Source organism: Diaporthe citri (assembly GCF_014595645.1).
Source record: "Diaporthe citri strain NFHF-8-4 chromosome Unknown scaffold_4, whole genome shotgun sequence".
NCBI classification, from domain to species: Eukaryota; Fungi; Ascomycota; class Sordariomycetes; order Diaporthales; family Diaporthaceae; genus Diaporthe; species Diaporthe citri.
Genome location: NW_025064849.1, coordinates 3780077 through 3792119, shown reverse-complemented (window position 1 = coordinate 3792119; position 12043 = coordinate 3780077). Strand labels below are relative to the sequence as shown.

The 12043-nt window shown below is 58.0% G+C and overlaps 6 protein-coding genes across 6 annotated transcripts; 4 read left to right on the top strand and 2 right to left on the bottom strand.

Annotated features, from left to right (window-relative positions):
• Positions 1–439: 439 nt before the first annotated feature.
• On the top strand, positions 440–3455 carry INS49_010196 (uncharacterized protein; the record flags this gene model as incomplete). Its single annotated transcript, XM_043170922.1, has 2 exons — positions 440–1058; positions 1144–3455. 2 exons carry the CDS (start codon positions 440–442, stop codon positions 3453–3455), a joined length of 2931 nt encoding a protein of 976 aa, XP_043025487.1.
• Positions 3456–3804: 349 nt separating this feature from the next.
• INS49_010195 (uncharacterized protein) lies at positions 3805–4278 on the top strand (the record flags this gene model as incomplete). The annotated part of the gene is made up of 1 exon (XM_043170921.1): positions 3805–4278. One exon carries the CDS (start codon positions 3805–3807, stop codon positions 4276–4278), a length of 474 nt encoding a protein of 157 aa, XP_043025486.1.
• A 105-nt stretch (positions 4279–4383) lies between these two features.
• INS49_010194 (uncharacterized protein) lies at positions 4384–6834 on the bottom strand (the record flags this gene model as incomplete). The annotated part of the gene is made up of 1 exon (XM_043170920.1): positions 4384–6834. The coding sequence occupies one exon, from the start codon at positions 6832–6834 to the stop codon at positions 4384–4386; it is 2451 nt and encodes an 816-aa protein (XP_043025485.1).
• Positions 6835–7402: 568 nt separating this feature from the next.
• Positions 7403–8391, top strand: INS49_010193 (uncharacterized protein; the record flags this gene model as incomplete). The annotated part of the gene is made up of 3 exons (XM_043170919.1): positions 7403–7429; positions 7504–7599; positions 7696–8391. 3 exons carry the CDS (start codon positions 7403–7405, stop codon positions 8389–8391), a joined length of 819 nt encoding a protein of 272 aa, XP_043025484.1.
• A 362-nt stretch (positions 8392–8753) lies between these two features.
• INS49_010192 (uncharacterized protein) lies at positions 8754–9796 on the bottom strand (the record flags this gene model as incomplete). The annotated part of the gene is made up of 2 exons (XM_043170918.1): positions 8754–9707; positions 9764–9796. The coding sequence occupies 2 exons, from the start codon at positions 9794–9796 to the stop codon at positions 8754–8756; spliced, it is 987 nt and encodes a 328-aa protein (XP_043025483.1).
• Positions 9797–10471: 675 nt separating this feature from the next.
• INS49_010191 (uncharacterized protein) lies at positions 10472–11978 on the top strand (the record flags this gene model as incomplete). Its single annotated transcript, XM_043170917.1, has 3 exons — positions 10472–10531; positions 11463–11561; positions 11649–11978. 3 exons carry the CDS (start codon positions 10472–10474, stop codon positions 11976–11978), a joined length of 489 nt encoding a protein of 162 aa, XP_043025482.1.
• Positions 11979–12043: the final 65 nt, after the last annotated feature.

Below are 12043 nucleotides of genomic sequence, written 5' to 3'. Positions count from 1 at the left end.
GTACACTAGCTATCAGACTCTCCAAGTTGATATTCGGTTGTGTCTCTTGACTCATCTCAATTGCGATATTTGACGTTGCTTTTTTATGTCATTGGTGCTGTACCGAACAACCGGGAAGAGCGGGGTTTCCAATGCAAACCCACCAGGCATCCGTCACAGCATCCCAAGACTCCTCTCACAATAGTGAAAGCTTATTTCCTCGCGGGCTCTCTGGGTGATGATCCATGGATGATCATGCGTAGGCAGTGTCCTAGGCCAATGGAGGAAATCAAACCGAGTTTACTCCGCCTTGATCGCGGAGAAGGCTGGAGGCGGAGGCGCGTGGTCTTGGTATAAACCCGGCCCATACCCCAATGATGCGCATCCCCCGCCTTCGTCGTCGGCACTCAACGACATATTTGTTCGATCGCCTCACTGAAGGACATAATTACATTTAATCATGTCTGTCGAACATGCGACCCAGGATGTTGGTACCATGCCACTCGATGAGCCGGTATTTCGTCTCATCGACTTCTCGGACAACATGGTCGTCCGCCAAGTGTCGACGATGCTTCGGAGGCTGTGGCTCGTGGACCCGCCTCTTTCAGATGAGGAGCTCCTCCAAGAAACTACGCTCAAGGCGTGTTTCCAAGCCATTACGCAAGCAATTGGCAACGGGATCTCAGATGATCCCGAGCAGGCCAGGTGGGACCACGGCCTCTGGTTAAAACACACTGAGCTCCGGGTCCTCGGCCCGGCCGTGCTGGCTGCAGCGGAGCCGTACGACGTGAGGAGTGTCGTGTCTCCGTGGCGGTCGGAGGTCTACGAGATTTACAAGCATGTCTTCATCGACCTGTGGCGGACGTTGAAGGAGGCGCCGGACACTGGCCATGTCGGGAAGTTCGACCCCTCCAAGGAAGGATCCGTGACTCTTGGCGTCCTCAAAGCCGAGAAGCTGAAAGTTGACAAGACTGCTTTCCGCACTGATACTTTCCTTTATCCGGTTTGGGTCAACCCAAAGGCCAAAATCACATTCAGCGTGGACGGTGTTGAGGGTAACGAGCACGTTTGGTCGGATGGTGAGCCTTCAGCATGGACCAAGGGGCTGTGGGTCCAAGGGGAAGGAAATCACAATGACGACGAAATTGGATGACATCGAAGGAGACCAGACTGGCATAACGGCTGTTTTCGTGATGGGCCATTGCGAAAAGGCTCCTCTGGTACACACGAAGGAGGAGTTGCGAGACAAGTCAACCACTGTTTTGGAGCCAGCAGACGGTGGCAGTGGTCAAGCTACAGACGACGACATGGCTGAGTTTGTGCCAGAGGCAGATCATCTTGCGAGGGCAATCTTTCTCAAGGCGGGCAAGGCTGTTGAGCAATGCGCGTTCGATGTTGTCGATGATGAGGTCGACCGGCTTCAAGAAACGACTTCCTGGCTAGAAGTGGAAGTTAAGGAGAGCGATTCAGTATACGAGCCGCTCCCAGATGGCCACAGCATCAGGGTCCTCATCGTGGAACCCGAATCGGCTGGACCAGACCTCCAAACACGACTGGAAGTTGTGGATTTGGACAAAGATGTGGGATATGAAGCCATGTCATACACATGGGGGGACCCAAAGGATCAAGTGCCGCTTCGAGTCCGAGGCCAGACCGTCATGATACCAAAGAACCTCGAGAACGCCTTGAAGAGGCTTCGACATCCAGACCGCAGGCGATATATATGGGCTGACGCCGTCTGTATCAACCAGGCGGACCTTTCTGAGCGCGGCCAACAAGTGTCGATCATGCGGAACATCTACTCGAAGGCCCGAAGGGTCCTCGTCTGGCTTGGACAAGACAAGGCGAACTATGCGAAACTAGCTTTCACCACCGTTTGCGGAATTGTTCGCTCGTGGCGCCCTCCGAACAACCCAAACAATTTCTCCAGTTACAAGGAAGCGTTCGAGACTCAGAAGGAGGGGCTTAGCATTGACGAAGACGGCTGGACTGCTCTCCAAGCTTTGTTCCAGACCGAATATTTCACTCGGTTCTGGGTGATCCAGGAGTTGGTCCTCGGGCAGAACGCGACAATAGTCTGGGGTAGCCACTCCATCAGTTGGGGCCTCGTCGGCATCAGCGCAGCGTGGCTGCTGACCAGAGGGTGGGCAACGAACCCAGACTGGCCCATTTCCGCTGCGTACAACGCGTTCCTGATCTACGTCCTCCCGCTGGCCAAGCGCAGCGCGATATCGAGCTTCCCCAAGATCGACTTATCTGCCGTCCTGGCGACGACGATGGGGAAGTTCAAGTCGACAGATGCGAGAGATAGGGTATTCGCCCTGCTCGGGATGCCATTCTCGGGCAATGATCCTGAGAAAGAGCAACTTGTTGCCCCGGACTATGCAGCAGATGTGCAGTCGGTCTACCTGGATGCCACAAAGCGCATGCTTTCCCAAGATGCCAACCTGAGGCTCCTCAGTGCCGTGCAGCACGGCCTCGAGATCGACAGTTCCTCTCCATCCTGGTTACCGAAATGGGACCAGTCTCTGTTCGCCGAGCCCCTCGCTCTCCGACAAGAGCACGGCTACTACGCCAACGCGGGCGAATTGTTCTTCCCCGGCGACGAGACCTTTGGAGCGGACGGGAAATCACTAACACTCACCGGCCTGAAAGTCACCAAGGTGACAGATGTCACGGAGCCATTTACCGCCGGCAAGATCTCATTCTCCGGCCTGCCGGACAGAGATAGAGACGCCATGCTCATCATCCTGTCCTACCTGAACGACCCGGACCGCCAGGTCCGCGCCTCCTGGAGCGCCACAATGGAGAAGTTCACCATACCCGGCTTCAACAGCCCGGAGAAGCAGGCCGAGGTGCTGTCAACGGGCGGCGGGTTCCACATGGCGGCCACGACGGGCATGCCCGGCAAGTACGGGATGCGCAGGTCCACTGAGACTCTCGACGGCGAGAAGATGGGCGTCTACAACCTGGGCGAGTTCCTGCTGTACTGGCGCGAGCGCTGCACCTGGGACGTCGAGGCCCTGCGGCACGACGACTTCAAGGACTTCTGGGCCGCCGTGGAGAAGGAGGGGAGCACCTACGCCACGGAGCGGGCGCTGTGCTCGATGAACGCCTTCCTGGGGCGGAGGGTGTTCCGCTGCGAGGATGGGAAGCTTGGTCTTGGGCCTGCGGCGATGAGGCCCGGGGATTTGATCGTTGTTTTGTTTGGCGGGATTGTTCCGTATGTATTGCGGCCGCTGGATGGCACTGGGGATGAAGGGGACGGGCAGAAGTGGGTCTTCGTAGGCGAGTGTATCATTCCTACTATAATGCAGGGACAAGCGGTAGAGGAAGCTGGGTTGTTGGCCGATGGGACGTACGAGAGGGAGAAAGATGGGACGCTGAGGTTGAAGCCGGTGAAGCAGGATGATCAAGACCCGCGCTTCCATCGTGAGGTCGGCAAGAACGGCGTCGAGAGGTTCGAGATCAGGTAGTTTACTGCCCTCCTCCTTCCTTGTAATAAATTGAAAGCTCGTTTCTGGCCGGAAACTATAGTCTCAATTGGCTGGATACGGTCACCAATGACACACCCACACATCGTCGTGGTCAGCCGAACTCCAAGCGTCGTCGGAGGGATGCTAACTCCGTCACAACAAGATGCACGCATGGCAGCTTATATCGGATATAACACAACACCGAAGATTCTTAAGCCCAGGGTGCCATCCGAATTATGCTTGGGGAAATCCTGTAGGATGTAGACTCAAAAGAAGACCATATCCCCGCCCGCCCATCGCCGTGGAAGATTATTACAAGCAAGAAGCCCACCTTCAAAAACACTACAACATGGAGTCCAAACGTCTACAAACAGCAAAGAAGTTCCTCAACCACTTCGAGACCCTAGACTCGGACACCCTAGCCTCGGTCCTGGCCCCAGACTACACCCACCACTTCGCACCGGCCTCCCTGGCCTTTCCGGGCCCGTTCACGAAGGAGCAGTTCGTGGAGCACGGCGCGTCGCTGCGCAAGATCATGACGGGGTTCCCGGTGTATGCGAGGGAGTATGTCGAGAGCGAGGCCAGCAACCAGGTCACGGTGTGGGCGACGAGCCGGGCGTTGTTCAGGGAGGAGGTCGTGAGGGATGAGGAGGACAAGGAGGAGTGGAAATTCGAGGGCGAATACGTCTTCATGTTTTGGATGGACGAGACGGGGGAGAAGATTGCGAGAACGGTCGAGTTCCTGGACAGCAAGGGAACCGAATCGGTGCGGCCTTTGCTCAAGAGGGCCAATGAAAAGATGCAGGCCCAGCACTGGTTCTAGAGACTCTGTCTGCCAACATACGCATCTGGTTTTTAATATGTCTTTCATATCCACAGGCGTTGTATCATCTATGTTTTGTTCTATCGTCAACCGTGCACCTTTTTATCACTCCTTGACCGTGGCCCCTGCGCCCCAGCTTCCCACCAAGGCCATGGCCTTCTCGTCGCCGTCCGCCACCCGGTCGTCCTTCAGCGCGTCTGCCAGGCACCTCCAAGGATCCCGGCTTCCACCCCACTTGAGTAGGCCCTCCTTCAGCTGCTCGCCGTTCTCCCTGCTGATGGCCGCACCATCCCGTCCTGACGAGAATACCTCCTTCCACACCCGCTCGGCAAGCACGCGGTCAAATAGGTAGCTGTAGTACGTGCTGCCGTACCCGAACAAATGGCCGAAGAAGCCCTGCCACCTGCATCCGGGCGGGTCGACGGGTGTGTTACCATACTCAAGCTGAATGCCGCGGTAGACTTCGGTCGAGTCGAAGGATCCGACTGCCGCGCGTGGGGAGTGATACTCCTGGTCCAGCATCGCAAGGAGGATCTGATTCTCGTTATCCGTGCCCTCAAACCGTCGGGATTGCCGTATCCTGTCAACGACCATCTGGTAGTTCAGCGGCTCATCCGTCTCGTAATGCCGAGCAAAGAGGCGCAAAACCTCCGGGTCTGCGCAGAAGTGCTCCATCAGCGTAGAGGGGAGCTCGGCCAGGTCAGTCGCACAGCGCGTGCCTGAAACGTTTTGCAGCGAGGTCCGCGCCAGGATGCTGTGGATCGCGTGGCCCATCTCGTGGAAAAGCGTCTCCACCTGTCCGTATGTCAAGAAGGCGGGCTTGTCACCGCCAGCCTGGCTCTGAGGGAAGTCGCACACGAGTGCGATGGTGGGCAGCTGTTTCAGGACGCCGTTGCTGCCTCGAGACATGGCCATGCCGTCATTGGCAGCCTCCTCAGCCGAGGCAAAGTCCGGAATGCCCGCTACGGCTTGTTGAGCAGCAGACTCGGCTTCTTCAAGCTCAGACCCTGCGATCTCGCGCGAGCACCGCACTGTGAAGTGTGCCGGGTTGGGCGACTTGTCGGCCCTGTAGAACAGGTCGCAGTATAGAACGGCAACGTGGCCGTCGGTGTCAGATATGACGTCGAGCCGCCGCACTTCGGGGTGCCAGGTTTCCCCCGGCATCGTCTCCCTGGCCACGAAACGGATTCCATAGAGACGTGTGAAGAGCCTTGACAGACCCTGCATAATGGTTCCGAGCGAGAAGTACGCGGACAAGAAGTCTTCGCGCTTGGCTTTCGACCTCTCCAGATCCCTGATCTGGCCCATGTAGTAGTCTTTGTCCCATGGTTGTAAGTTGGACGAAGACAAGCCAGTCTTGCCCTGCTTCCAGGCTATGAGGTCCTCCATCTCGCGCTTGGCTATCGGCGCGTTGTTCTTGTTGAGAGCTTTTAGGAATTGCTGGACGGATTCGGGTGACTTGGCCATCATTCTGTCACGAAGTGCCATGTGACCGTAGCTCTCGAATCCAGACAGGCTGGCAATCTCAGCCCGCAGACCGAGCAAATGCTCCAGCTGTTTGACCGTCCTGGTCGATGCAGTCCGCGAAGCATAGTAGATCGCCTTCCTTGTATCCTCGTCATGAACGGTGCGTAGGGCCAAGGAAGCCTCGCCGCTCAGCGCTGGTAAGTAAACGCGTCCCCTCCGGGTCATCCTGCGCGCAATCGTGGGGTCCAGACCCTGGAGCTTGCTGCTCGGAAACGTAAGGACAGGCTCTTCTGGGGCCATCTGCTCCACGAAGGTCTGGCCGACATCGCCTATCTCGGACGATAATTCGACGAACCTATCCCTCTCCTCCCTGGGCAGATTGACGGCCGACTTTGTGAAATCCAGCTTCAGAATCTCCGCCACAGCCCTCTCCTCTTCTGACCAGCCAGATGAGACATCCGGGTTGTCCAATGCCTTCCCAAGCTGCTCGTTCAGGCCAGTTGTCGTGTTCAGCTGGTTCATGTACTGGTATACGACGGTCCATGCCTCCGAGGCCGCGGCCTGCATGTGTCTGTCGGGGTGGGTGACGCGCACGAAGTCGGACAGGTCTATGACGCGACACAGCAGGTCGGACAGCCGGTCAAGGTCTCGAACGACAGATCTATACTCGGCCACGGAGCTGGCGGAGAGGACCTTGTCGACGATGCGTTGGGCACGCGTCAGGGAGACCTGGGCAAAGGCGAGGAAGCCTTGGGGCTCGGTCAGGTAGGCATTGCGGAAGAGGCCGACGCGGGGCTTGCCCTTGAACGCGCCCGAGAAGGCCAGCCATGCTGAAGGAGAGTCGAATATGCGGCGCAGGTCTGCATCGTCGTGTTTGGCGCGAGCGGTCGTGTTGGTAGCGGAGGGCGGGATGGAGAAGGAGTGTGGAGGAGGCCGGGCGGTCTCAGTGTGGGTGGCAGTGTGCTGCCATCGCGAGGCTGCTGCCCGAGGAAGCTGCTGTATGGTTTGTTGAGCCTTGCGCCGGAGACACGTTGAGCAAACCCACGACGCCGAAGCTGTTGTCGCCTGGCGCTGGGCGAACTTAATCATGATCTCGGCGTTGGTGTTGGACCTTCACATCTCACGGCCTGGTCTGGTCTGCTGTGCCTTACACACGACGAGGTTGGCAACCTTTGTGAGAACCCAGGCAAGGAAGGTGAGGACCGAGCCACTGCGTGTGTACACTTGTACGGACGAACAGAACAGAACGAAGGAAGTCATGCCACACGAACACAATGCACGAGGGGCGATCTTTCAATCAAAGACCTGCAGTTGCTTATCCTGTCCTATCTGAATTCGCGATTGCCGACTTTAGCCCGTCTCCGAATGGCTGCTGGGCTCTGCCGTGGTAGTCTAATCGTTGCAGTGTGGTAATGCTATGACGAAAATGCGCTAAAATTTTCGAGAAAACCGGCCGTCGGAAAGAGCCGCTGCTGGAGGTGAGCGGCCGTTTGACGACACAAGCAGAGCAGCAGAGCACCGAGCGGGCCACACCCATGTCCGCCTGGATACGAGTCTACTTCTCCCTCAAACTTCACCTGGAATCCTGACACTGCCGCCGCTCACGAGAGCCCCTCAACCGCCCTCCAGAGCCTCAACGGACCCAATTGAGCTTACCATGGCTGCGAGAGCCCTGCTGCAACGGGTGAGCACTCAGACCCACCGACCCAATTGACATTGATATCCAGGCCTCCGCTGACCACGCTCTTGTTCTCGCAGCGCGCCGCGCCGTTGGCAGCGTCCATGCTCGTTGGAGCTGTCGCATTCTCCCCCAAGCTGGCCCTTGCCGAAGCTCCAGAACCACACAGCTCTCACGTACGATCAGCCCATGCCACCCCCTACGTGCCGTGCCGTGCCCTGCCGTCTGCCCTGCTCAGCACAAGTCGGACTGACGCCGAGCCTACTATTTAGCTCAGGAAGCCCATATACGATGACTTCGACGCCGTGCCCACAACAGCCACCCTCCCGCCGGCGAAGGCCGCCGTGAGGCCAGACACGCCGTCGTCCGAGGCCACCCTGGCGCCCGAGAACCCGGCATCGCCCTCGCTAAGCGAGGTAGCGCAGTACCCTCAGCAGTACCAGCGCCACGGCCCCACGCCCACCGACCGCCTCGCCGCCCAGATCCGTGACGTCCGCCTGTTCATCTACCGCCACGCCTGCACCGCCGAGGACGCCGTGAACCGCACCATGGACCGCGCCTTCCACCTCGAGAAGTCCTTTACCGATACCATCGCCTCCCTGGCGCCCCCGCCCGAGTCCGGCGAGAAGCTGATGCCCGGGCTGGTCTACGTCCTGGTGGCCGCCATGGCCGGCAGCATCGTGACGCGGCGGAGCAACATCCTGCTGAGGGCCACGGTCCCGGTTGCCTTCGGCGTGGGCATGGGCTGGACCGCCATCCCCCACACCATGCGCAACACGAGCGACCTGGCCTGGAAGTACGAGCAGCGGTATCCGGTCGTGGCGCAGGGGCACCTCCAGATCAAGGACAGCTGGAGGCAGGGCGTCAGCTTCGCCCGGGTGCACACGCAGCTCGGACGTGACAAGCTTGAGGAGAAGGTCAAGGGTGCAAGGGAGACGGTGGAGGAGTGGGTGAGGAAGGGAAAATAAAGCAGCTATTCGAAACGAAAACACGGTGGGCTAGAGCGATGGGTTGAAAACCCTGGTCGGGTTGACAACTTGGCCTGTATCATATGGAATATAGACGAATTCACATGGCCGGTGTGGCGGCGTTGTTCCCAGAATCATGAAAAAGGGCGGCTGATCAGTGATATTCATCACGCCTAAGCTAAGAATGCATCTGTGACCATGGCCCTTCTCAACTTAGGATTGTTTCGCGACCAATTGGGTACATGAGCGAAACCAGCATGAAAGTAATGTTGTGACATCGCAACGGCGTGTGCCATGATATTTACCATAAACCTTTCCTTTCGCCTCCCGTACGCCAGGACAATCCCATGCAAAAACCTCCCTTACAAGCTCTTCTCCTTGCTCGCACCATCCAGGCTTATGAGCGTACTGAGCACCCTCTCATAAGTCCACACCGTGACCGCGCTCGCCGGCGCAGCCTTGAGCAGACTGACAGTTAGCCCCCTGTACAGACTCCTGATGCCCTCCGTCCGCAGGATAGATCGCATCGTCCCCAAGGTGCCGAGCCCGATGTAGTCGGGGATGTTCTTGTGCACGTACCTCGCGCGCGTCGGGCCCTGCACCTGGATCCTCTTCCTGACCGTGTCGAGCGGGAACACCCCCGTCTTGGACATGACGCTGGCCAGTGTGCCGGCCAGGGCGTCGCCCCCGCCAAAGGGCAGGTCGAGGGTGGCCAGCGGCGGGCGCAGCGCCTCGTACGCAGCGAAGAACATGCCCATGAACGGCACGATCTGGCCCAGGCCCGGCGCAAGCCCGCGGAAGAAGCCGCGGGGCCCTTCGTCGCGGTAGATCTGCGCCACGGCGCGCCGCAGCGATGTGTACACGCGGTCGTCGTTGCCCTGCGCCGCGAATCGCGTCCGCAGCAGGTCCAGCGGGTATGTGGCTGCTGTCGCCGCGGCGCCAGCCGATGCGCCGGCCAGGAAGCTCTCTGCCGCGCCCGGGATGGCGTGCTCGCTGCCCGCGGCCCTGCGCAGCAGCTGCGTCGTGGAGCGGTAGGTTGTGAATTGGATGGCCGAGTAGCTGACATACATGAGCTCGGCGGGGACATTGCCCTTCCACAGGCCCGTGAGCCCCTCGTTCGCGAGGATGGTCCTGAAGGTCGACATGGTGCCCTTGTAGATCGGCCCGCGCCCGCGGATGTGCTCGTAGGAGAGGGGGTCGGAGAGGGAGTGCGATTGGAGCTGCAGGCGGATCTTGACGACGTCGAGGGGCGCGATGACGAAGCGCGATATCAGGCCGGCCACGGCGCCGGCCGTGACGACCTGGAGACGGGTGCCCTGGGGTTGGTGTCAGCAGGGACGCCTAGTTGAGGCTACCGAGGGTGGATGCGTACCTCATCTTTGAGCTGCTCTACTTTGGGAGACATGCATAGATCCTCGCGGTCTGCGATGCCTAAGCAGCTGCGTGCAGACTGAGGGACGGGAGGTGGGCGCGATCAGGGAACGGCCTGATGAAGGTACGAAGATGATGCTCTTGCTGCTGAGGATCGCTCACCCGCCTTTCCTCTGAATGTCTGATTGTTCAAGGCATAGCAAAGGGGAGTTCCCACAACCATTGACGCTCCTGGTCTCTTGCCTCGCCAGAGACAGCGACCGGGTGGACCTGGAACTCAACATTTCCTTGAAGCAGCTTTGTCTCACCCCCGATAAGCTTATCGCGCTGCGGAATGACATCAGCTTCAGCTCCCCCCCTGGCCAACAGTATTTCTTCCTTACACATCGCAACCCGACAAACAGGGACAAGACCCGATGTGAATCCATACCGAATCTTCCTCTAGGATCGAATCTGCATTCAGATTCTTCTTGATAGGCTAACATCTCCCAGATCAGATTGCACTACATTGACGCAAACAGTATCGTGAAGGGACACTGTGCTATGCTATTTTCCACATCCTACTATCCACTGAATCTATCTTCCGTCCAGCAGTTCACTACCGCAGAGGCTGAAGATGATCCGGGCACGGCTATACCGCGATAATACGCCTGGGTATATTCGGACAGCATGGACATCCATAATGCCATCAAGAGTTCAACACATCTAGATGCCCGAGAGGTCCCAGAATATGTGCAAGGTCGACGCCCTCCTGTGCATTGGAACTCAGGTCAGTAATGAAAAAATGCCGGTGCGGAGCCTATCGCCATTATAGACTTGAACTGTGCCTTACCATGCGGGTCAGATAATACATCAAAGCTATGGGGGCATGTCCGCGAACCCAGATATTGTTCAAAAGGGGCCCAGCAGAGTCGATTCGACGCGGATGGCTTCTATCACGCAGACCGCTCACGCCTTGAGACGACTCATGTCAGGATTGCCTAATGTATCGAAGAGGATATTTGCCATTTTGACGTATAATGTTCCCAAACGAAGATGGCCGAAGCCGTCGCGGTGGATTCACAGCAGCGACTCCTCGAGACTGTGTACGAGGGGAAACTATAGGGACAAATATCTACTCCTTTGTTAGCACTTCAGATCCAATTCTCTTCGTGTGTCGGCAATTCAGGACAGGAAAATGCTGGATCTTGGACAGCAGCAGGCCGTTCTCGGGCATATTTGATATCTTCGTGATTCCATATTTCCCTCGGGATGCCTGGGACACTGGTGAAGTGCCACGCGAGGGCAGATTATGTTGGTCAAAATGGCTGAACTTATTGGTCCTGTCATATTGCACAAGCTTGTCACAACAGTACAGCCAACCATGTGTGACGGTTTATCGGTGGTCAGCATGTTGGTTCTGTTGGTCGGTATATATTGACAGCCCCAACAACCAGTAATATCAACCACGTATTCAAAACAACAGATTTGGTGTGTTCTCTTTGAACTACCGCATCCGTGAATAACTGTCAAGCTGGGGCCGACCGCGATTGCCTCATTTGTCAAGCAGACAACCTCTGCCTCCTCATCTTCGCCAGGCCGAGCCTCGCTCACTCAAGGCTGGAATCAACACCAGGAAGTCATCCTTCCGACCGGGTACTTACATCATGGTCAAGCCAGAACGCGTCCTCCGGCTCACCGGCTCCTAATACCGGACCAAGGGGCTCTCCGAGGAAGAGTTCCACAACTACATGCCCCGACGCCACGGCGCAGAGTGTGCCAAAATCCGCGAGCAATATGGCATCCTGAAATACCAGATGGTTTGTGCCCACCCTCTCTCCTCATAAATACCACCCCAGTTCCTGCTCCGACTGGACCGCACGGCCCTCTCTAACTCGCAGACACAGACCTTCAACACGGCCAGCACCCGCGCCCTGCTCCAGAGCATGAAGCTCCCCTACGCCATAGACGACCACGACCTCCAGATCGAGTACTACTTCCGCGGCGTGTCGTCGCTGCTCGCCGTCTCGGGCGACGAGGGCTTCAAGGCCCTGCACGTCGAGGCGACCCCCTACGTCCGCCTCGACGAGGCCACCGTCGCACTCACATGGGTCGAGGTCTACCTCGAGGGCGGGAGGCTCGTCAACATCGGCGCCGACGGGGAGAGCCTTCAGCCCTCGTTCGCGGAGCAGTCCGAGATCCGGGTGTCGGATAGGCCTGCTGACAAGTACTACTAAGGAGTGGTTGCGGGCTGGACGCAAGAGGGGCCAGGGGTCGGTCTTGTTTGGCTTGTTGTTGGAGC